General features: G+C 30.7%; 4 protein-coding genes across 7 annotated transcripts in view; 2 read left to right on the top strand and 2 right to left on the bottom strand.

Moving 5' to 3' along the window:
• Nucleotides 1-1,057: 1,057 nt before the first annotated feature.
• LOC106783791 (cationic amino acid transporter 4) lies at nt 1,058-7,013 on the top strand. Of its 3 annotated transcripts, none has more exons than XM_014742662.1 (9): nt 1,058-1,206; nt 1,513-1,672; nt 1,972-2,220; nt 2,295-2,630; nt 2,766-3,012; nt 3,142-3,541; nt 3,617-3,845; nt 3,928-4,089; nt 4,181-7,013. In XM_014742662.1, exons 2-9 carry the CDS (start codon nt 1,531-1,533, stop codon nt 4,354-4,356), a joined length of 1,941 nt encoding a protein of 646 aa, XP_014598148.1. In that variant the 5' UTR covers nt 1,058-1,206; nt 1,513-1,530; the 3' UTR covers nt 4,357-7,013. The 3 variants fall into 3 exon arrangements, with proteins under 3 accessions (XP_014598148.1, XP_014598157.1, XP_014598136.1); XM_014742671.1 differs by having other exon boundaries at nt 1,502-1,672; nt 3,617-3,842; XM_014742650.1 differs by having other exon boundaries at nt 1,502-1,672.
• A 2,022-nt stretch (nt 7,014-9,035) lies between these two features.
• LOC106784524 (acetyl-coenzyme A transporter 1) lies at nt 9,036-12,271 on the bottom strand. The gene is made up of 9 exons (XM_014744163.1): nt 12,000-12,271; nt 11,482-11,805; nt 11,101-11,390; nt 10,863-11,017; nt 10,599-10,792; nt 10,338-10,522; nt 10,143-10,260; nt 9,856-10,071; nt 9,036-9,769 (listed from the first exon to the last, which is right to left on the bottom strand). The coding sequence occupies exons 2-9, from the start codon at nt 11,695-11,697 to the stop codon at nt 9,590-9,592; spliced, it is 1,554 nt and encodes a 517-aa protein (XP_014599649.1). The 5' UTR covers nt 11,698-11,805; nt 12,000-12,271; the 3' UTR covers nt 9,036-9,589.
• Nucleotides 12,272-12,493: 222 nt separating this feature from the next.
• Nucleotides 12,494-21,592, top strand: part of LOC106783872 (host cell factor 2-like) — a 34,508-nt gene continuing 25,409 nt past the window's right edge. The window contains exon 1 of one of the 2 annotated variants that reach the window (XM_014742821.1): nt 12,494-12,658. The gene's annotated coding sequence lies outside the window, so the exon portion shown is untranslated. Of the gene's footprint in view, nt 12,659-18,563; nt 19,381-21,592 lie in introns of those variants that run through there. The other variant, XM_014742813.1, reaches the window with a different exon arrangement.
• On the bottom strand, nt 12,723-14,850 carry LOC106793616. The gene is made up of 8 exons (XM_014760687.1): nt 14,632-14,850; nt 14,439-14,473; nt 14,092-14,208; nt 13,898-14,023; nt 13,505-13,742; nt 13,236-13,418; nt 12,993-13,150; nt 12,723-12,918 (listed from the first exon to the last, which is right to left on the bottom strand). The coding sequence occupies exons 1-8, from the start codon at nt 14,848-14,850 to the stop codon at nt 12,786-12,788; spliced, it is 1,209 nt and encodes a 402-aa protein (XP_014616173.1). The 3' UTR covers nt 12,723-12,785.

Genomic DNA, 21,592 nt, shown 5'->3' with positions numbered 1-21,592 from the left:
TTGATTGAACAACGCCATCTACCAAATATAATAATAAATGCGATGAAAGTGTTTAAAATTTTCCCGCCATCTTGAGATACGTGAATTTTTTTATAAATACAATTATAATACAATTATATCAACATTATTAATTGCTATTCCATACATTTATATGATCATTGTAATATTAATTAAGTCGTTCTATGTTTTGTTCAATTTTTAGTTGTTAGATTTATCTATTGGTAACATAAACAAACTTAATTATTCAATGTCTGGTATTGCCCATTTAAATTCCAAAATTAAAGGATTTTTTAACTTGACTCCTTAATTTATATAGCCGTATATAAAGTTTTGAGCATAACTTGAGTGAGGAGAGCTGAAAAGTTTTAAGCTCAACACGAGGAGGGTATTAAATGACGCATATTGTGTGCTTAAGTATCAAAAAATTGATAATATATTTTTGCGATATAATAACGAAATGACAAAAGTCAATTGTACTGTATAAGATCGATATCAATTTTGAGAGAATCTTATTATTCTTTTTATACAAATTTTAATTAATTATTTATTTTATTTATACTTCTATAATATCCTTATTAGGATTTACAAAGATTTTATATATATATTTTCGATAGTTTCAAATAAAATATTCTATATTTATATATATCCCAATGTAATGTTAAAGTTAATAGACGCTCAGATTTCGTGATATTTGTTGTTAAAGTTTGTTATACTATTTAAAACGTGGTTACGCGTCAGAATTGAAAAGTTTTTCAAGCTTTGTTGTATGGATTATTTGCACGATACTATTGTTAAAAATGATAAATAACGAAAGCACATAAATGAAGTATCACATTAATAATCAAGAGTCTTTTTTTTACCGTCGACAGTTATTAAGCTGTTTAATTTAAGCAACCCTTGAAAATGATTTGTATTATAGATAACTTTTTTGATATTTCGATGTAGCTGTTATTTGCTCACACACAATTATAACATCCAAACGAAAGGATCTTCCCCATTCATACTCTAAGCGTGGAATGACGTAAATAGTCCTATTCCAGCTGAATCGATCGAATGAACGAGTCTGCGTGTTAGCAGAGGCGCCATACGACATCCTCGTACGCTTCTTCTTCTTCTTGACGAATTTACTTTATCGTAGCATTGCCGGTCGTGACGTTCATCAAATTCTTTCCTCAAGATAAGAATCATTTCTTCGAGGAAGATTGAGTAAGTAGAACCTTTTGTTTTTTTTTATATCAACACCTTTTTTATATCATTATCTCTTACTAATCTTCTGTCTTTCAATCTCCGAAATCATCACTTATTTATCTTATAATATTTGTATATTTTATCGACCGACTGATACCCATACATTTTTCTATAGTACCCTTCAAAAATACGTTCCTTCAAATTGTCAGTGCACATTTATACAAATTTTCACGAAGTTTCTCTAACGATAAAAATAATTAAAAAGGATATTTTAAAAAGAAAAGAAAAAAAATGAATGTTCCATTAATTTTAGGATTCCCATAGATTTCTAAAGTATCGAAAATGCCGTCGGTACGACGGATGATTTTGGGGCACGTCATGTCTGGACTATATACAAAACTTAATCGTACGAAAAAGTTGCAGGGTGATTTATTAGAAACACCGATGAAGAGATGTCTCTCTACTTTCGACATTACTTTGCTCGGTGAGTGTTATCTTCCATGTAAAGAATATTTTTTTGAACAATTAATTATATTATTTGCAAGAAATCATTTTCGCAATATGCACAAATTTGTTTTATGAAAAAGAACAAAGAATGCAATTATGCATCTGTTATTTATCGCAACATTGAAAAGCATAGATCAAACAATATATATAATAATATATATAATAATATATATAATAATATATAATAATAATATATAAAATAATATCGTGTCACATACTCGATGATAATGTATGTTCTATAAAAAAATTACATTCTCATTTTTTACATGTTATCAGGTGTCGGGCATATGATTGGTGCCGGAATCTATGTTTTGACAGGAACGGTAGCTCATGATTTAGCTGGACCAGGTGTAGTTCTTAGTTTTCTTCTAGCCGGTACAGCTTCGTTATTAGCTGCTTTGTGTTATGCCGAATTTGGTGCTAAAGTACCTAAAGCTGGAAGTGCTTACGTTTATACTTACGTTTCTATCGGTGAATTTTGGGCGTTCGTTATCGGTTGGAATATAATATTGGAGCATATGATCGGTACGTTCGGCTAATTTTGTTTCCACACCTATTTTCAGTTCTCATGATAAATGTTACAAATCAATCGAAATTAGGTGCCGCATCCGTGGCAAGAGCTTGGAGTGGTTACGTCGATTCCTTGGCAGGAGGAGCATTCAGCAATTACACTCGTCGTTTAATGGGTGGATATACAATGGGAGAACCACTTGGTACTATGCCGGATATTTTGGCAAGCGGTTTATGTCTTGCTTATGCGATGCTCTTAACATTGGGAGTTAAATGCTCGGCAGCCGTAAATTCTCTTTTAACTTTGGTCAATCTAGCCGTTATGATATTAACGATCGTCTTGGGAATTTATTACGCGGATATCACAAATTGGAGCAGTGAAAACGGTGGAATTTTTCCATATGGTTTCAGTGGTGTACTCGCTGGTGAGTCGTTGCTATTTTAAGAAAATCAAATGCGGTAATGAAGTCATAACTGAAAATAGTTTCTTACCGAATTATATCAAATCGAAAATTTTCTGTCTTTTATCATTTTATCATTTTTTTCTTTATATCGTTTAGGCGCGGCAACGTGTTTTTATGCTTTCGTCGGTTTCGACTCAATCGCAACTTCCGGAGAAGAGGCAATCAATCCTGCAAAAAGTATACCGTTAGCAACTATTTTTTCGATGGCCATTGTCACCGTTGGATATGTGATGGTCGGTGGTGTTCTTACTTTGATTGTACCTTACTGGAATATCAACCCTACTGCAGCACTTCCCGAAGCTTTCGCATCGAGAGGTATACCATGGGCTAAATATGTGATTAGGTGAGTCATAATCAAACATAAGCATGGAATGAATATCGAGTAGGCTAATAAATAACATTAAAATTAATAATATACTTTGTACCAAGATAAACAATATCAGAATCATGCAAAAAATGATATTCCTCGTAGCATTGGTGCACTTTGCGGAATGACAACGACTCTTTTCGGTTCGCTCTTTTCCTTACCAAGAACGATGTACGCCATGGCAAACGATGGTCTTCTTTTTGGTTTTCTCGGTCATATAAGCGATCGTACTCAAGTACCAGTTTTGAATCTGATGATTAGCGGACTTTTCAGTGCATTGATCGCACTTCTCTTCGATTTACAACACTTGGTCGAGTTCATGTCTATTGGTACTTTCCTTGCGTATACCATCGTGTCGGCTAGTGTCATAGTACTCAGATATCGTCCAGAAAAAACTACACCTGCTGCTTCTGCTGCTGGTACACCTAGCAGTCTAGCTTCACCACCTACAGAGGGTGCAGATTTTAATAGCGATTGCAACAGTATTGCATCGGCCGATGCCGAGGTATATAATAATACAAATTTCAATAAAAAATTTCTTCTTTTTCGTTTGATGTTAAAATATTAAATATTTTCCTAGCTTTTGGATTGCAACGAGGGCGTTGGAAAATTGAAACCACGATACAGTTGGTTAGCCAATTTCTTAGGCAATTGCGAGCCTGGAACAGCCGTGGCTATTGCCGTAACAATTTATACGGCAGCTAGTGCTACACTTTGCCCACTTTTAATACTTTTATTCCAATCATCTTTCAAATCGGCATGGAACAATTACTTTGCTTTGGTTAATGTGATCATTCTAATAATCGGTAGTAAGTTATAATCCTTTAAAATGACGCATTTTTCGCAGAAACATATTATGTCTAATTTAATATATTAATAATTTATTTACAGGTTTATTAGTGATTGGTGCACATCGACAAAATCCATCTAATGGTAGATTTCGTGTACCGATGGTACCTTTAATTCCAGGCTTAAGCATCCTTTTCAATGTTGGTTTGATGTTCCATTTGTCATTATTAACTTGGTTACGATTTTTCGTCTGGATGATAGTAGGCAAGTTGATTCAATTCTTTTCAATATTATTTATATTTTTCGTTAATGTATTTAGATTTTTTTCTATATATTATCATTTTTATATTTCTAGGAATGCTCATTTACTTCTTATATGGCATTCACTATAGTAAGGAAGCAGTTAGTCCAAATTCATATTCAGTTTTAATGGCTACATCGGAAGCAGTAAGAGGTGCTAAATGGGGTGCGATGTTACGCGTTAATCAAAAAGTTGACAAAGTACCTATTCTTGACGAAAACGAACATTAAGATTGTAGTATTACAGGTAAAAGGTTTCAAAAGTCATTAATAGTAAGTATAAATTTAGTAATTACGTGGATAAAAAAAAGAAAGAGAGAGAGAGAGAAAGTAAAAGAAAAAAAAATATTATGAATTACTTTAACGAATTTTCCAAGTCGTTTGTAAAGAAAAAGTTATTTGATCGTAGATGAAATAAATTATCATTAATCATACAAATGATTATTTTTTCATAGAAAGTTGAAAACTAACGATCAAAAAGAACTTACATTTTTAAATATAAAGAAAATTATATCGTGCCTTCGTGGCACGATAAATTAGAATAAAGATTTTCGATGCATATATATGAATATGACGAATTTAATTTTCTCTCGATAAAATTATGAGCTCTCGTAGAATCGATTAGTATTCGTATACGGTTGTAAATAACGGTGCTTTAAGCGATGTATCGAAAGAATCTGTGTTTTAAGATCTCCTCGTACCAATTCGTGTAGATCAGCTTTGATGAGACTTTCAAATCTGTAAGACTGGTAATTTTTGCTAATACTTATCCTGACGAGCTTGCAGCGAATCTTTCAAAATATATATATAAAATGTTATAAAACATTTAAACGTATTGTACAATAATTTTACAAAAGATGGGATTACGAGAAAACATGTATATATATATATATGTTACAGTGATTAGTCTTCTTTATATTTAGTCACGCACAAGTTTGTTGAATGATACAAAACGTGCTTGTATTTTATCAATGAGTTACTGTTGTAATTTTATTTTTAACAAATTATATTACTAATATTATTTGTATTTATATCTATATACGTATATATATAACTGTAAATCTATATACAGAGAATCCCAGACTAAGTGAAAAATATTTTTATTAGTTATTAATTTATTAATTGTAATTAATTATAAATTATTTTACGAACGAGAATGGGAGCACGTCAAAATAATAAAAAAAAAGTTTATTTAAACATATATTTTATTTAATTTTATTTTTAAGCTATAAAATAATTTATAAAACGCCGTATTAACAGCGTTGAAACTTTTCGCGAAAGAATTAAACAAAATTTCTAACAAATCCGAGTAGTATCTAGAAATATGGGAAAAGTAAAATAGTAATTGTGTAAGATGTCTGCAGGCTTGTATTCAGACGCAAGATGAATTCGAACATCTCTTATAAAAGTAAGTAGAAAGAATTAGTTCAAAATGAAATCTGTTGTAACTCGGAAACTAAATGAATTTATTTTCTTTTTTTTTATAAATGCATTCAAATCACCTCTAAAATATTTCCCGTTTATTCTGGGACACCCTGTGTATAAGTTATCGTGAAGTGTTTTATGAGGATCATTAGTAAGACTTTTGTTAAATTAAATTTGTTTCCTACAATACCGATTAAAAAGGAAAAATACTATTTCGATGATACGATAATGAATTCAAATGGCACTGTAAAAGAAAATGTCATATTATCGAATTGATTTTTATGTTAAATGCAAACATCCTTATAAGAATTTTTATTTTAATATTTTACATACGTAAACGTACAGATGTATCTAAGCCAAAACTTAAATGAAACATTTAAGACAATGACGCAACAGCGAAATGAATAATAAATTATTTTTGATCGTATATAAGTACTTTTACGTTTGCATCTAAGGGCTGAGAAATGGTGCCTTGGGAACGAGTAGACTATTTATAAAAGTAAGATTTACGTATTTTAAAAAATGACAATAGATTTCGTCCGTAATACGGCGATTATTAAGATTAAGATTACAATTGGATGTAATCGTGCAATTCGCTATTTTCGTGGGCGTTTGGGGAAGGGAGAGGGCTAAACAAAATGAACGAATACTCTCCGTCTTGTGGGATAATGAAAGTAATATTTTTTGTATATATGTCTTTTTGTAAAAAAGAGAAAAAATCTGTAGATATAACGTTACAGTACAAACTTCAATCAAAACTTAAGTTCGCTTTTTTCTTCCGATTACAGAAAAATAATGATAATAATAATAATAAAAAAAAAAAGAAAGTAAAGCACCTCCCCCTTCCTACGTCAATAAATAAAAAAAAATGATTATATTTGTTACTTTTTTGTTATACGTAAAGTTTGTTCCTTGAGATAATCAATAACAAATTGTATTCCGTTGCAAGTTTATTGTTTTTGTTCACTGATATTATTTATTTAATTATGATTGAGCCTACTGTGAAATTTATTTAATAATAAGTTCATTGATCGTATTATATAAATATATTATATTGTCTACATGGTTTCTTGCTTTGTAGATGTAAAACAGATCATCTGTTAATAACGAATATATTGAATCAACGTTGTACGTGGAAATGGTTATAATTAAATATGTACTTACTACCATCAAAGTGCCATAGCGTTATACTTGTACTTTTCGCTTAGATGGTAGTGTAGCAAAAAGAAACAAACTTATCGAAATAGTTAATCGATATTAAAAGTTTAAGAGTTAATGAGATGAAGTATGAGTATGTATTTATAACGACATGTTATTATAGATTATTGTAGAAAGTTTACAAAAATAATGTAATCTGATTACTGTACAAATCGATATATGCAATATGATGTTACATGTAAGATAACTCAAACACGATAACCCCCCATTTGCTGCTCTATGATATTAAAAGTCGTCGTACAATATTTCTATTACGTTTAAACACTAAAAATATTTCAAACAAATTTTTGCTATTTCTATTTTTTGTTTACTTTTTTTCTTGTCAAATTTACTTAATGTTATGCACTATTTAAGCTATATTACGTAAGAAAAAGTGATTTAATTGTTCCGATCAAAATCAAATAATTGTTACATTATTCACGATGATAATTTCCTATCATTATTGAAAATTCTCTAAATTTTAAACAAATATGCTAATCTATTTGGATATCTTTGTTAACTGCATGTGTGTATAACTACAAATATGTATTGACATCACTGTCACTAAAAAGATCTATTATAAATATAAATGTAGCATAATATACTAGTTATTTATAAATTATATTATTTGCGTATATTGATGACAAATTTTAATATTTATTTAAAATAAGTAGAGAAATTATACTCGTGAAATTAAACAGGTTATTATTTGCATTTAATATTATTGCCATTCATTTACAATTTAAATATACTATTAAAAATGTTTAAAATTGCTGTTTCTACTAATCAAACATTCATGTTATAAAAAAGAAACAAGTAAAAATTCAAACGTTTAGAATATTGATTGCATTCAAACGAGTTATGTTGAACAACAAAATAACGATAAAAGTCATATCACCCGAATAATATTCAACTTTGCTTTTCTAAACATAAGAGAAATATGATATTATAAAACGTCTAAGAAAATGATTAATTACCATTATCGTAGTTAACGATTCGTTTAAATACGAAGGATCATATTTGATCGAGATTATTTATTCGTGTACTCGGTCGATCAAATAGTTTCCACGAAAGACAAAAATTATTTTCTATATTTATTTCAATCTTTTTAAATTTGTAAAAATGTTTCTGCGATTGATTTCCTTCATGATGATCCTTAGTGTCATCTTCGCTCGAAATATCCAGCATGATGACGATCATGTACCCTCATTCGAAGTTCCGGATTGTTCGATGGAAAATCCATTGCATTACGTAATTACGTCTATACATATGTATATATATTAAATATAAATGTTTAATTTAAAATCTAAATGTTTTTCTAAATTATCAATATTTTAATTATAAATTATTTATTCCATAATGTTGTATACATTTATTTTTAATTTTAGCATCGACGTGAGGCTATGTCACATGAAATTGACAAATCATCATTAATGCCAATATCTGCTATCAAAAATGACGATCATCATCCTGCGAAAATGTTACTGAAGAAAAGAGCTATGATCGATCAAGATTTACATACTGCACCAAAACCTGGATGCTGTGGTTAAAAGTTGAATATATTCAAATAAACTAATTGGTAGATTGTTTACAAAATATGGCACAAATAATACTTTTATAGCACTCGTGTCTTATTATACTTGAATTTTATTTGATGTTTTTTGAAATGATATAATTAATAATAATAATAATAAATAGGATATTATAAAACAATAATAATGATTGAAGTATGTTCGTTTTCCTAATTTTATTTTGTCCCATATTCTTATGATTGTGTAAATTATAATATGGTTTAAAACAATCGCTTTAATTTTTAATAAATTACAAAGAAATATTTTTCCTTCTTGATAGATAATGTTGATTAATTTCATTAAAATATATAGCAATTTACTGGAAGAACATCAATGTTTCGTAAACTTATATATATATTATACTTTAAAAAATAAATATATATATATTTTTTTTTATAAGTTAAAATTTATAAATAAACTTACAACTAGAACTTCCATAATTTTTTACAGAGGAAATTTTTATTATTTTGATATGCATCTTATATTTATAATATTTATTTTAAATTACAAAACGCGCGCGCGCGCGAATAAAATGAAGTTATCGAATTTGCTAAAAATGTGTACATTATTTTAGAAAACTTATGCAAATATAGATCATAGATTTTTAATTACTAATACAAGATAATTACATTAAAACAAACAAACAAACAAGTTACATAGGTTAATAAATGCTGTTCCGGAATTTTCATTGTTTTTCATACTATTTTAAAATAAAAATTATAAAAGTTTGTATTTTTATAATATATAAGACGAATTTTAATAAAATGGCAATGTAAATGACTTCTGTACAAAAAAGTTAAGTATGAAATTTTTTAATGATCATTACATTAATTTCCAGTACATAATTGCCATAACAAAAAAAATTAAAGTCTTTTATATTATTATAAATCTTACGGAACATTGATCTATTAAAGGAATGTTGACAATTCAACACAGACCACTTATTGTGCTTTAAATTATGAGGGCAATGTTTTATGTGTTTTCTATAATACTAAATCCCTCATTCATATTGTGCTTTATGGTTCATTTTTCATTGATGTAAAAATATATAATAAATTTATATAAGTATACATAATAATGTATTTAACTGTTGAACAAATAAATGAAAAGTTTTTTACATTCAGTTACCAGTTAATAAAGTTGGAACACTTCATGAATGTGCAAAATGTAACGAATGCACATATACCACGTGTGGTAGATATATACGCATTAAGTTATTTTCTAATAATTACAGGTACGGGATTAATGAATTATAGTACTGATACATTATGTTATCTATTTTGCCGAGTTAGACTAATTTTCCAAGCTGATATTGGTCTACCTTGTAAAAAGTCTATTTTTCGTTTACCCCACCTGAGCCAAGAGAATCCTATTATTAAGCAAAGTAAACTTTCTATGTAATAACCGTCAAGCTGCATAATGCAAGTACCACCATTAGTATTTGTACATAACTGTAAAAGATTCAACTTTTTATTTATACATATCTGATAATAGTAACGTTATAAAACATTTAGAAAAATAGAAATATAAAACATACCTCTTTTTCCGCAAGTGTGCTACAATCATTGGAAGCATCTGTACTACATTGTCTAAGTGTTAAAGGATCAACAAACCAAAGAGCTGCTGTTGCAGGCCAGTTTGCACCAAGATTACATAATGTATTTAATAATGTCATGTAAGTACCTCCTACAGCAGGATCACTAACTTTTGCAAAAAATGCCATAGATGCTACGAACATGCAACTTGCAGATACCTAAAATGTAAGAAACAATATTACTAAATTTCATAATTAAGATTTAATATGTTTTAAGAAATAATTATTACCTGATGTATAAGATAAAGAACAATTAATATAATAAAATAATACATTGGTACTTGTCCATTACTTATAATATATGGTGTAACCCACACTAAACATGCTGCAATTAGTCCGAAAGCAAGCCTGCAAGAGAAAGAATACTTGTAATAAATAATATATTTTTTGAGTGATTAATATTTTACTATTAATTTAATTATAACCTATAGGGCATCGCTTTTATATATATGTCCATAGGTCTTGGACCAACAGTATATTTAGAAATAGCTAATGGTAAAAATATTTGTAGCGGAGTCATAGGTACTGCCATTAATGCAAACTTTTCTTTAGGTATACCAGCTTCTACTAATTTTAAACCTGTTACAGCGTCGCAGGCAGAAAAACCAATCTGAAAAAGATAATGTATATATGTAACAAACCCTATTTTTATTTATTACTTATATTTAATATTTAACAATTCAAACCTTTGCTGTCAACAAGAATATAATTGTTGTTTTTATTGAGGGTAGTTTAACAATATCCCAAAGTAATTTATATGCATGTCTAATATTTGTATTTAACTCTTCATCTTTATCTACTTTTTCTTTATTTTCACCTTTCAAGAGAGCAATGAATGTTGTAGTAATGATAAATGTCCAGCCCCAAAAGTATAAAAATCCTAAACAGCAGTATGTTTATATAGAATAATGAAATATGTTTAATCTTTATAAAAATGCATTGCGGCTTACCAGGTAAAGTTAACATTCCTTCATTTGATGGAACTGATCTTAAATAACCATTACAAAATTCAGCAGATTCCAATGCCATAAAAAGAACATAGCCTATGAAGTAACCTGCAGTTTGACCAACACTATTACACGTTGACGCATATGCTACATTACATCTAAAAAGTAAATAGTTTAAAAAATAAAAATGACAATAAAACAGAGAGAGGGGAGAGAAAGAGATTAACAAATTATATATAACCTCTTAAGCATTGTAAGAGCCCAACCATCTACTACAATATCCTGTGTAGCAGCAAGTACGTTCAAAGCAAAAAATAATGCAGTCAGCATTTCAATATTTGGTTTTTCGTGTTCTTTACCCAACCAATGATCAACATGTCCGGATAGTACTAGCATAAACATACCCATCATATATTGGGTAGGAATTAGCCATGTTTTCCTGCGTCCAAACTTTTTATAAAATACAGAATCTACTATCGGTGCCCAAAATAATTTTAGCGAAAATGGCCAATGAACAAAACTGTATTCCGCCTAAAACAATAAAAAACAATTTGAATTTAGAAAAAGTAAATTAAAAAAGATTATATTATTAAGTAACATATGTTGACAATTTTAAACTTACCTGTTGCCTATAAGATACACCTCGGTTTTGCAATAACATAGGAATGGAGCCACATAAACCAAGAGGTATACCTTGTAGTAGATATAGAAAAAAAAGTATTGCTATATTTTTTTCATCACCACGTATATCAGCTTTGTCATGAATATGATTGTGTTCCGTGACACCTTCTTCAATGACATCATTCTTTTCAATTTTCCTTCTATAATTTGTTCTCATTGTAGCAATTTAATGTATAAAAATTTCACATAGAAAAAAGGGACAAATTTTGAACGTGTTATTTTTAACGTCGAAAACACGATTGTATTCTTTTGACTTACGTGCAATCTAAAAATTAGACAACAGCTTTTAGAATTAATTTACTACCAATTGATAGGTTATACCGAATTTCACGTTTTGCATCGGTGCATACTTTTATTCTTTATATGCGTATAAAAGTAATAACTTCACACCACATTATGCTTATAATAGGAATTAATTTATTTTGTTATAATAAAATAAATAAATAAAGTATGATATACCTAATGCAATCATTTCATATGCACGCCGCATATATAACCTTAAATAATAAGCTATTCAAGGCACTGATCGATCAACAATTTGTCTTTACGGATGGAATTTAACTATAATTATTTTATATTTTATTAATATGAATAAAAATTAAATATTCTATTACGATATATTCATGTATTCGATGTCACGAACGAAACTTTCGTTACTGGTGACACGGTTACCGATTGTCATGTTACTTACATAGAAGGACACGTCAGTTATATTTTGTTTTTTTTTCTTTTATCACGTGCGTATATGTTCTGATAAGGTTTATTCGCATCAAACATGACAAGCAACTCATAAGACTTTTAACCAATAAAATCTTCACATTGGCGATTACAATCGTTCTATCAACCAATGAAAATCTTTTACAATTTAATTACTCCATGCAATTTTATAGCTTATTCTTAGATTGTGATTTATCCAGTTAATATGTACATAGTATACGTAAGTTAATAATACATAAGTTACGTTATATTAACAATAGGTGTGTACCCAGTAAAAATCGAATTGACATTCGATATTGTACGATCTACTTAATAAATTTTATTTTATTAATGAGGTAAATAAAAACGATGATTAACAAGAAGATAAGAAAAAGAAAAGAAAAGGAATCATATGATTACAGGTGCGTATTATATTTACTACAAAAATAAATCGAACAGGAAACAAATTTTATTTAAGAAAATTTTATTCATATTAAAAATTTACGAAATATGATTCATTTAAGACAAAACTTTTTTGTATTACCTAAATTAATTATTATGTCTGAAATCACAAGCGAATACTCCACAGTCTCCACTATTTGAACTTACGGCGAGAGCCATTTTAATTAATTCCTTAACAGTATTATCTACAGTTTCAGCACTTAAAACATTATTGTGAATTCTGAAAAAATAACGAATACATAGAAATAATACAAATTATACAATTACATTTAAATTTGTTTTATAGTTCCTTACAATTTGTTTAATTGTATTTTTGTAATTTTTTCATCGTGTTGATTTTTACTGACATCAGCATAATCAGTCATATAATCTTTACGTATTTCACAAGTTAATCTCGCTACGCATTTCGGAGAAACATATTTTCTATTAGCAAATTTTTCGTTATCGTATGTCTAAAAAGAAAAATATATATATAAAATTTAAAAATTTTGTTCGATGTATTAATCGTAATTAAAAAAAAGAAAGAAATTAGAATACTTGAGAGAAATTCTTCGTTATCATTTGTAAAACATAGTCCATAATGTCGTTGTCCTCGGAAGTAATTTCAGAACGTTTTTTCCTACCGGAAATAATTCCAATCGGTAGAAGAACCGGATTTGTAGCTAAAGCTGCAGCTGCGCCGATTAGAGCAACTCCGGCTAAAGCTTTTAAAGCAACGGCCTTCAAAATGAACGCATGTAACACGTTATATTACGAGGAATTATCTTTCTTATCATTATTAATATCAAATTATACCAAATAATTACCTTTTGTGTTTGAATATTAGTTCCTGGATGTTGGGGGACATTGTTGTCAGGAATATCGGCTTCGTCCGGATTAAAATCATTTTCGTTTTCGAAAGTAGCTGTAATTCCATGTCCGGGTCGTGTGCCACCATAACTACCATATCCACCATAACCATATCCACCAGTACTTGCTGAACCATAACTTGGTCCTCCTGGTCTGTTAGAACTTTCACTTCCGTAATTAGGCCTTGGTCCATATCTGATTAATTTTCGTATATAATATATTAGAATTATCGGAAATATACAACATAACAATATGATAATCAATAGTCGTTAAGCTGCGCGATTGGTTTAGTCGTTATTCATAATAATCCGAGATTTATTTAACCCATAATTTATATAATAAATATTGACCTATCTCCTGTATAAGTATCACCATAAACTCCACTTCCACTATGACTACCACCGTAATTTCCAACGTTCGGTCTTTCACCACCTATGTTTGAACTTGTGGGTCGACTCGGAATTTGCCAACTATGTCTGAAATGTGACAAATTTTGTTAAATCATAGAGTACTAATGACGAACAAATCATTATGTTCAAATTACCTGTCGACATTACGGTCTCCGTACGAAGGAGAATAATGACTATTTTCCGATGGAATCCTGTTGTAATCTGGTCGGGACGATGAACTCGAACCATGTCTAGTACCGCAACAATTGGAACTTAGAGATTCAAAATATATCATATTACTTTTTACATATTACTTATAACATGCAAATTAAAATTATATTATATATTTTACAAATATCAGAGATAGTACGCGAAACAAAAGTAATGAAATTATCTTTCGAATGAAAATAAAATGATTGTAGTATGTTTCATAGATTTTGAGATATTCAATTTCAATTAAATTAAGTTTTGAATGGCAATAAATAAATGATCAACATATTACATGTCAATAAATTCGCCATGGAACAGGTTATACGCCTACCTAACCAATTAAGTAAAAACTTTAAATGATACACTCGGTATATACATTTACATAAATCTAAACGTAAGAATATATATAGGTATATATGGATATGATCATCATTAAACTTATCTCTCGATTCCAAAGACGGTGATCCTCGAATAACATTTCTTACTTTTTTATCAGCGTTTCTATCATCGGAAATATTTTCTTCATTATTCTTTGCCTGAAATGCTTTTGATGAATTTCTAGTTCGTACGATATTAGCATGAAGTCTGTCTTCTATAAACTGCTTTTTTGATAGTTCGTCCTTTAAAGAATATTCGCTTTCCGCCGATAATCCTTGATAAACGACGACAAAGATAAAGAAAATCGGAAAATATCTTAGAGCCATTATATCGGAAACCGGTTTTTGATCAATCGAAACAAATAGTAATAATGGAGATTTTATTCACTTCATTCACTTTTTAATGTCATCTTCAAAATTTTTTCAAAGGCATATTTCATTCGATAGGTCTTTGCACTAACAAGTGTAACGTCGTCACAGAACTGGCTCTCTAATTTGCGGAGTTTCACCCTTTTATAAAGTGGTCACGCATGGTAAATTGTCACATATTCTTACGGGGAAGAGTCTATGTGAAATTACAACTTTCTGTTTTGCTTTTTATTTTATTTCTTTTTTTTTCTTTTTGTTGCACAGAAAAATATTCCATATATTGTTGTAGAGTTTTATGAAATATATGCATAAATTTGATAAATCGATAAAAAAAAAGACAATATAACTTCTACGAACTTCTTCGTTAGCATAAAAAATTATTTTACCACGATAGATATCGTGGTCCAGGTATATATAACTTTCACTTCAGATTAATATCAAATAAATATTTTTCTTTCCCGGAAGTTCGAGATGCGTATCGTATACACTTTTTCTTTTTATTTTCCCAACTTTCCCATTAGAAGTGCGACGATGAACTTAACCGTATCGTGTTTATTTATTTCGAGCAGGCAAAGTCAAGAATCGTATCAAACCTCTTATTGTTAGCTCGACTACTAAAGTTTCATTAAATTATTTTAGAATTTTTTTTTCTTTTTCGTTGTTCTTCTACGAACTTTCTCCAGGATAATCATTTTAAAAATGTCGCGAGATTCTCGTTAAATTTTTAAACGATTATTTTCAAATTTGTTGATTTTCAATAAGATTCATAAATCAATATCTACTTTGATCAATCAAAATATCATTGATAATATAAATAACAAATGCTTAATTTGTCTTTCGAATAAATTCGGTAAATTCTAGATTTTCCACAATTTCGTTTCGTTTCCCTAATAGACGCAGCCATTACGAAACACGGACAGAGAACAATTTGTTCCGCTTGGGTATTCGAAGTGTGCGGCTGACGCTCGAAATTGCAAACGAACAATGTCGATGATGCTATAGCTCGTTGTTACACCATATCTCAATATACTACGAAATGTTCTCTCATTGTTTGTTTAGTCAGAACTGTGGGGTCAAAATAAAATAAGATGTTCAGATTTGAACGTTGTAAAAGTACGCTTGACGATGTCAGGATAATTGCTTATTAAGTAATTCGGAGGTATATTTATTTTCCCTTTTGTAATTTTATGACCTTCGACTAAGTATAGTTACCTAATTGTAAGAATATCGGATAGGCACGAAAGTGAATATAAAATGAGTACATTAAAATATAAATGAAAGAGATAGCTACGAATAATAAATGAGCATAATTTTACAATGTTACAATCATTTAATCGCATTAAAAAAAAAAAGTAATCAAATTATTTTCACTTTCGAGAAGTTTATTTTCTTGCAATTTCCGGACGATAAATCTATGCTGTATCGGAAAGATAAATCAATATAGTCTTCGAAACTGGTTCAACGAGTATTAAAAAAAAAAACTTGTCCTACGATCTTCTCGATGGTTTTGTGCAAAACGGTGGAAATGCATAAAGCATTCTTCTACGTAGAATTTCATTCGGATACGGCAATAGGACGATTTCCGCAGGGGTCGAAACGAGATATATTACAGCCGGCGCTAGTAAATATGAACTTTTAGTGAGCTTTGAAAGAAAGAAAAGTAAGAGGAATAGGAGGAGGAGGAAGAGGAGGTGGTAGTAGAAAGGAAAAAGTGAGTTGGTCCTACGGAAACGCAAATTTATTCTCCCTCGACTGGAAATTCGAAGACTCGGACGAATAAGATCTTTGAAAGAGGCCTCTAAAAACAAAAACAAAAAAAAGAATAAAAGAGAGAGAGAGAGAGAGAGAGAGAGAAAGAGAGAGAGAGAGAGAGAAAGAGAGAGAGAAACGGACCAAAAGAAAGAGAGAAAGGGCACGAGAACATTAGGGGGCTAATTTGAAGAAAGAGAAGAAAAAAAGGGAGGGTAGGCTATCAATGGAATGGGAAGATTCGAAGGAAGAGAGACAAAGACGGATAAGGGTGGTTTGGGGGTGCAAGCGTAGGGGTGAGAAGGTGGTAGCAACGAGAGAGGAGATAGAAGAACCGAGAGATCGCGGAATGGAGCGAAAGCAAAGTAATCAATACGCATTCACACGCGGTACCTCGTATCCCGTTTCTATGGGGACTGACGCCGACGCATGCGTTCATCTACGATGTCATCCACGATGTCATCCACGATGTCATCCTGTTGGCATAGGACGTTCATAAACGGTGCCGAAGCAGTACCGTGCGGACCATTCCTTTTCGAGCTCCGTTTGAAACAAATATAATACGTGTATTTTCATTTGATTGTTCATTGTAGATTCATTCATTCGCCATTATATTAAATTATCGGTATAATTATATAACCAATTGTTTATTTTTAACGAAGAAATTATAAAAGTTTTTTTTTGAATATAAATATATTATTAATTGTATATTATATGCTTTTTTTATTAGTATTATTTATTTATTTTCTTTTAATTTAACACCCTTTTTATCATCAATGTTCGCGTTAATTATATGAGATAATACGAATCATTTTTGTTCTTTTTTTTTCAATATTCGTATACTTCCGGTTAAGAAACTTTTTCTCTTATCTTCTTTCCTTCCTTTAACGAGTTTTCAACATACCTTTATTATAAATCGAAATTTACATACGTAATTGATATTTATGCAAATTATATTTTCATACGCTGACACATGTTGCTCGAGTACATCGACTTCTGTCGGAATAAGGAACATTGTAAGCCGATCCTTAGTTGATAACCAAATCTGATTACCAAATCTTGTCTGAAACTTTAAGTAAAGATACTAAGATGTAAGATATCTCGTTTACGTTAAATTCTTTTATTAAACAGTTTATTATAAAAACTTTCAGCTATCGTTAACGTTTGTTTGTTTTTTTTTTAATAGTATTTTATCAGTAATGTAATATACATTTCCTAGCACTTTACTAAAGCAGAAGTAACGAACGATAACCGCAGAATAATTATGATCCGACCGTAACTAAAAAATCCCGATAAGGCATATCGTACTAATTGACTGTCAATAAGTTGACATTGCAATGCTATACTGTAGGTTTCGTTTAAATTATAAATTTCAAAGAAAATTAAATAATTCAATAAATCTTTTCAAAATTTCTTTATCTTGCTGTTATTATTGTTGTTGTTGTCGATAAGATGTAGAGAGAGAGAGAGAGAGAGAGAGAGAGAGAGAGAGAGAGAGAGAGAGAGAGAGAGAGAGAGAGAGAGAGAGAGAGAGAGAGAGAGAGAGAGAGAGAGAAAGAGAGAGAGAGAATACGTTTCATTTGGATGATCGCGAACCAATTCAAACAAGGTTCACTCGAGCAACGTATTTAACGATTCCCTCGACGATGGTCATCCTTGTCTCTCTGTATTCAACGAGAGGGTACAGTATGCGACGTTCGTCTCTCGGATGTTCACTCCCCCTGGTGGTACGGGAGTTTAGGGGGTGCAGGGGGTGTAGGGGGTGCAGGGGTGCACGGGTGTTGGGAGAAGTAGGAGAACGCGAGGAGAAACGGAAAAGCAGGAGGAGGAGAAAGAGACGTTTAGGGTCGCGGGGTGTTAGGGGGTTGGTTTTCCTTCGAAGCGCCTGCGTCAAGCCCCCGATGACGACTCGGCTAGGTAGGTGCTCGACCCGGACGCAGTACGGAGAAACTCTGCGATCACGTAGTGTGCGTTCTCATTTGACACGAAAACTTTTCAGAGATATTTTCCCTTTCGATCGTGACTTAACGATCTCTGTTTTCCTTCATTTTCTTTTCGATCATCGATAATAATAATTGGTTCGAGTATCAGAATCTAACTCGAGCTAGGGAACTTTACATTACGCATGATCAATGCACCATCGAAAGATTTCCCAAGAGAGAAAGAGAAAGAGGGAGGGAGAAAGAGATCGGTTGAACCTTTGAAAGTGGCTCGAACGGGTGCATTGCAGCTAATCAACTACTACTTACTGATCTTCTAGATTTATTGGGATACATTGTTATCTTCTTTATTCGTGAATGGAACACGTTCGAGTGTGACGCCACTGAAAAGTCTAACAACCGGTGTGCTGTGTTGATTTTATTCGGACCCGTTCGGACATTTGTTTACATTGTTAAAAAATGACTATATTTGAACTCTCGAAGGAAACAGAAGCTCGGACTTATTAGATTATCTTGATATAACGACGGAATAATTTTTTTTTGTTTAATTTCATTTTTATGTGCTCGTATCGATGTGGAACTATTACAAAGGGAAACTTTTATTTTTGGAAAATTTGGAAAAATTTTTATGAATGAATGCATTTAGATCGCGATGATACGCGTAAATATTTTCGTGGTGTACGTTTTTGAAATCTCCGAGGCATAGTTACTCGTGTATTCTTTTCGGCATCGTTGCTTGCATGTGGGTCACAAGTTGCACACGACAAAGCTAACGGGATAGAGGGTTCACCGAGCTGAGGTAAGCCTGTTAAGTCGTACGTTCATTTCGACCAACACTCTTGTTAACCGTTATACCATCGAACCAGTTTAGCTGGGTTACGAAGATTTTCAGCACTGTCGATTCTTCGAAATATTACCTTGGACCGAAGGAGACGCACTATACGACAATCATTAAATCGTTCTTATTGATTTTATGTTTACGATTTTCCCGCCTTTGTTCTTCTTCGATTGATTTATTATATAAGTAGGATATCTAAGGGTGTTATATGGTCTAAAGGTGAGTTTTTCACAAATTACAATTTATGGATACTAAAAAGAGTTTTTGTATAATAAAACCATTTTGTTTTCTGATAGCCAGATAATCGGACAAAAATGTTTTTCAACGATATTTTGGATTTCATTCAAAACTCTGACGTAAACCTTACGTGGACCATAACACCCTCAGACACCTTATACATATACATATATATATATATATTCTTTTTTGTTTAAATTAATTTTTACGTCACGTGCATGTTAAGTATTTGTAGTTTCAGTTCTTAATATCCTTAACCTCTTTGAAAATTCAATATTCTTCCAAATTTACAAAATTGATAGTTTAAATTTGGTTATATCTTCTCGAGGTCGATGAACTCTTTCGTTGGTGTCGTAACATTATAAAATGTAGAAATATTGGTATTATTTTTCTTTTATTACTAGTTTCTTAAAATAGGTTTTTTTCTATCCTAATGGTCTCTTCTATCTAGGGCGATCTTCTTTTAACTTATGCAGAGTATAGGGTCTGGTTTTAGAGCACAAAGGGTCCACTAACGAGAAATACAACCCTGTTTGCATAAGAACCGGCTATTCTTTATAGACTTAGGGTTCTCGATGGGTTCTTTGTGATAAAACGTTGCACTCTATCAAATTATTTACGATTTATTTTGAATAATTCTATCTATGAATGTATAACTAACAACATTTTTAAACAAAAAGATTAATACAATTTATTGTAAATACAAATCATAAGAATAAGAAACAAATATTGTGCGATCAAGTTTCATAATTTTTTATTAGAAATACTCATATATGTGTGCATCAAAAGTACGAACTAGTTTAACTTTCAATAGCAGTAGTCTAATTTCATTTATAGAAACCCAACTCATTTTAATGCTCTTCTCAGTTGCATCAAAGGAATTAGCATGCTTGGATTACCGTTGTTAATCACATTGAGTTTACCCTTTTATATAAGGCTTCAACTATATTATAAAATTGACGATCTATTATACTCATAAGGTTAGAAATTTTCTACGATACCAAGGACAGATAATTTTGTGTTTTTTTTTTATATGATAGAAACGAAATAGAGAAGAAATAATTTCGAAAAATTGTACGTGGGGGAAATATAACAATGTGCACAATTGCGGGGCTTGTAGATTCCTTAGTTCGAAGTTGCTGGACCAGGAAATGAGACCGGAGACTGCTTTTCTTTCAACATATCTACGACACAATGGCCTGTGAAAACGAAAGTAATTAGTCGTTTCTTTCTACTTCTACTTGTCTCTTATGACACCTCTCAATATGACCTTATTCTTATATAATCTAATCGTAAAAATAAAATACAGTAAAGAGAGACAAAAGATATTTCTTCGTTACTGGTGTATACACACAAGTAAGTCGATCAATCGTCAACAAAATTAGTTGTCGTTAGTTGTCCATCTCTTTTGGTCTTATTCACCCTTCCGATAAACATTTGGTAATATTGGTTCAGGCCTGTTACATCAACCTTATGTCGAGTTAGCTATATCCATGGATTGACACACGCATAGAGAAAGAGAGGAGGGTGTCCGGATGAAAAGTACGACTTCAACCGCAAGTCACGTTTGTGACATGTTGTTCTTGCAAAGTTAAGTGCTATTCAATCAAAGTATAAATCGAGAAATGATGTTATGCTAATTCTTAAAACTTAACGAATATTTTTTGATATATATTATAAATAATTAAACCTCTCATAAAAAAAAAAAATACATAAATATTTTGTAATTCTTGATAAATGCAACATCGAACATCGTAAATGTTTTAAGATTAGATGTAATATTACTAAGTTTACTCTTAGGGAAGTTGTTTTTTGGACGGGTTTAATTAAGATGAACACTATATTTATCCGTTGAACGTTTCGTCTCTATTTGAGACTTCCTCAGCAACTAAAATTATTTATTATGACATATTATTTTATATACAAATACCAAAAA

Source organism: Polistes canadensis, unplaced genomic scaffold, assembly GCF_001313835.1.
Source record: "Polistes canadensis isolate GaletaPanama2010 unplaced genomic scaffold, ASM131383v1 scaffold_1, whole genome shotgun sequence".
In the NCBI taxonomy this organism is placed as follows: Eukaryota; Metazoa; Arthropoda; class Insecta; order Hymenoptera; family Vespidae; genus Polistes; species Polistes canadensis.
The sequence above is the reverse complement of the archived record's forward strand: the minus strand, read 5'-3'. Positions and strand labels throughout refer to the sequence as shown.

Coding starts and splice junctions, on each gene's coding strand:
- LOC106783791 (XM_014742662.1), top strand. CDS start 1,531: ATGCCGTCGGTACGACGGATGATTTTGGGGCACGTCATGTCTGGACTA. Junction 1,673..1,971: donor TTTCGACATTACTTTGCTCG/GTGAGTGTTATC, acceptor ACATGTTATCAG/GTGTCGGGCATATGATTGGT. Junction 3,846..3,927: donor GATCATTCTAATAATCGGTA/GTAAGTTATAAT, acceptor ATTTATTTACAG/GTTTATTAGTGATTGGTGCA.
- LOC106784524 (XM_014744163.1), bottom strand. CDS start 11,697: ATGAGAACAAATTATAGAAGGAAAATTGAAAAGAATGATGTCATTGAA. Junction 10,523..10,598: donor TATTCTTGTTGACAGCAAAG/GTTTGAATTGTT, acceptor TATCTTTTTCAG/ATTGGTTTTTCTGCCTGCGA. Junction 9,770..9,855: donor GCACACTTGCGGAAAAAGAG/GTATGTTTTATA, acceptor AATCTTTTACAG/TTATGTACAAATACTAATGG.
- LOC106793616 (XM_014760687.1), bottom strand. CDS start 14,850: ATGGCTCTAAGATATTTTCCGATTTTCTTTATCTTTGTCGTCGTTTAT. Junction 14,209..14,438: donor CATGGCGAATTTATTGACAT/GTAATATGTTGA, acceptor TGAATCTCTAAG/TTCCAATTGTTGCGGTACTA. Junction 12,919..12,992: donor AAAATACAATTAAACAAATT/GTAAGGAACTAT, acceptor TTATTTTTTCAG/AATTCACAATAATGTTTTAA.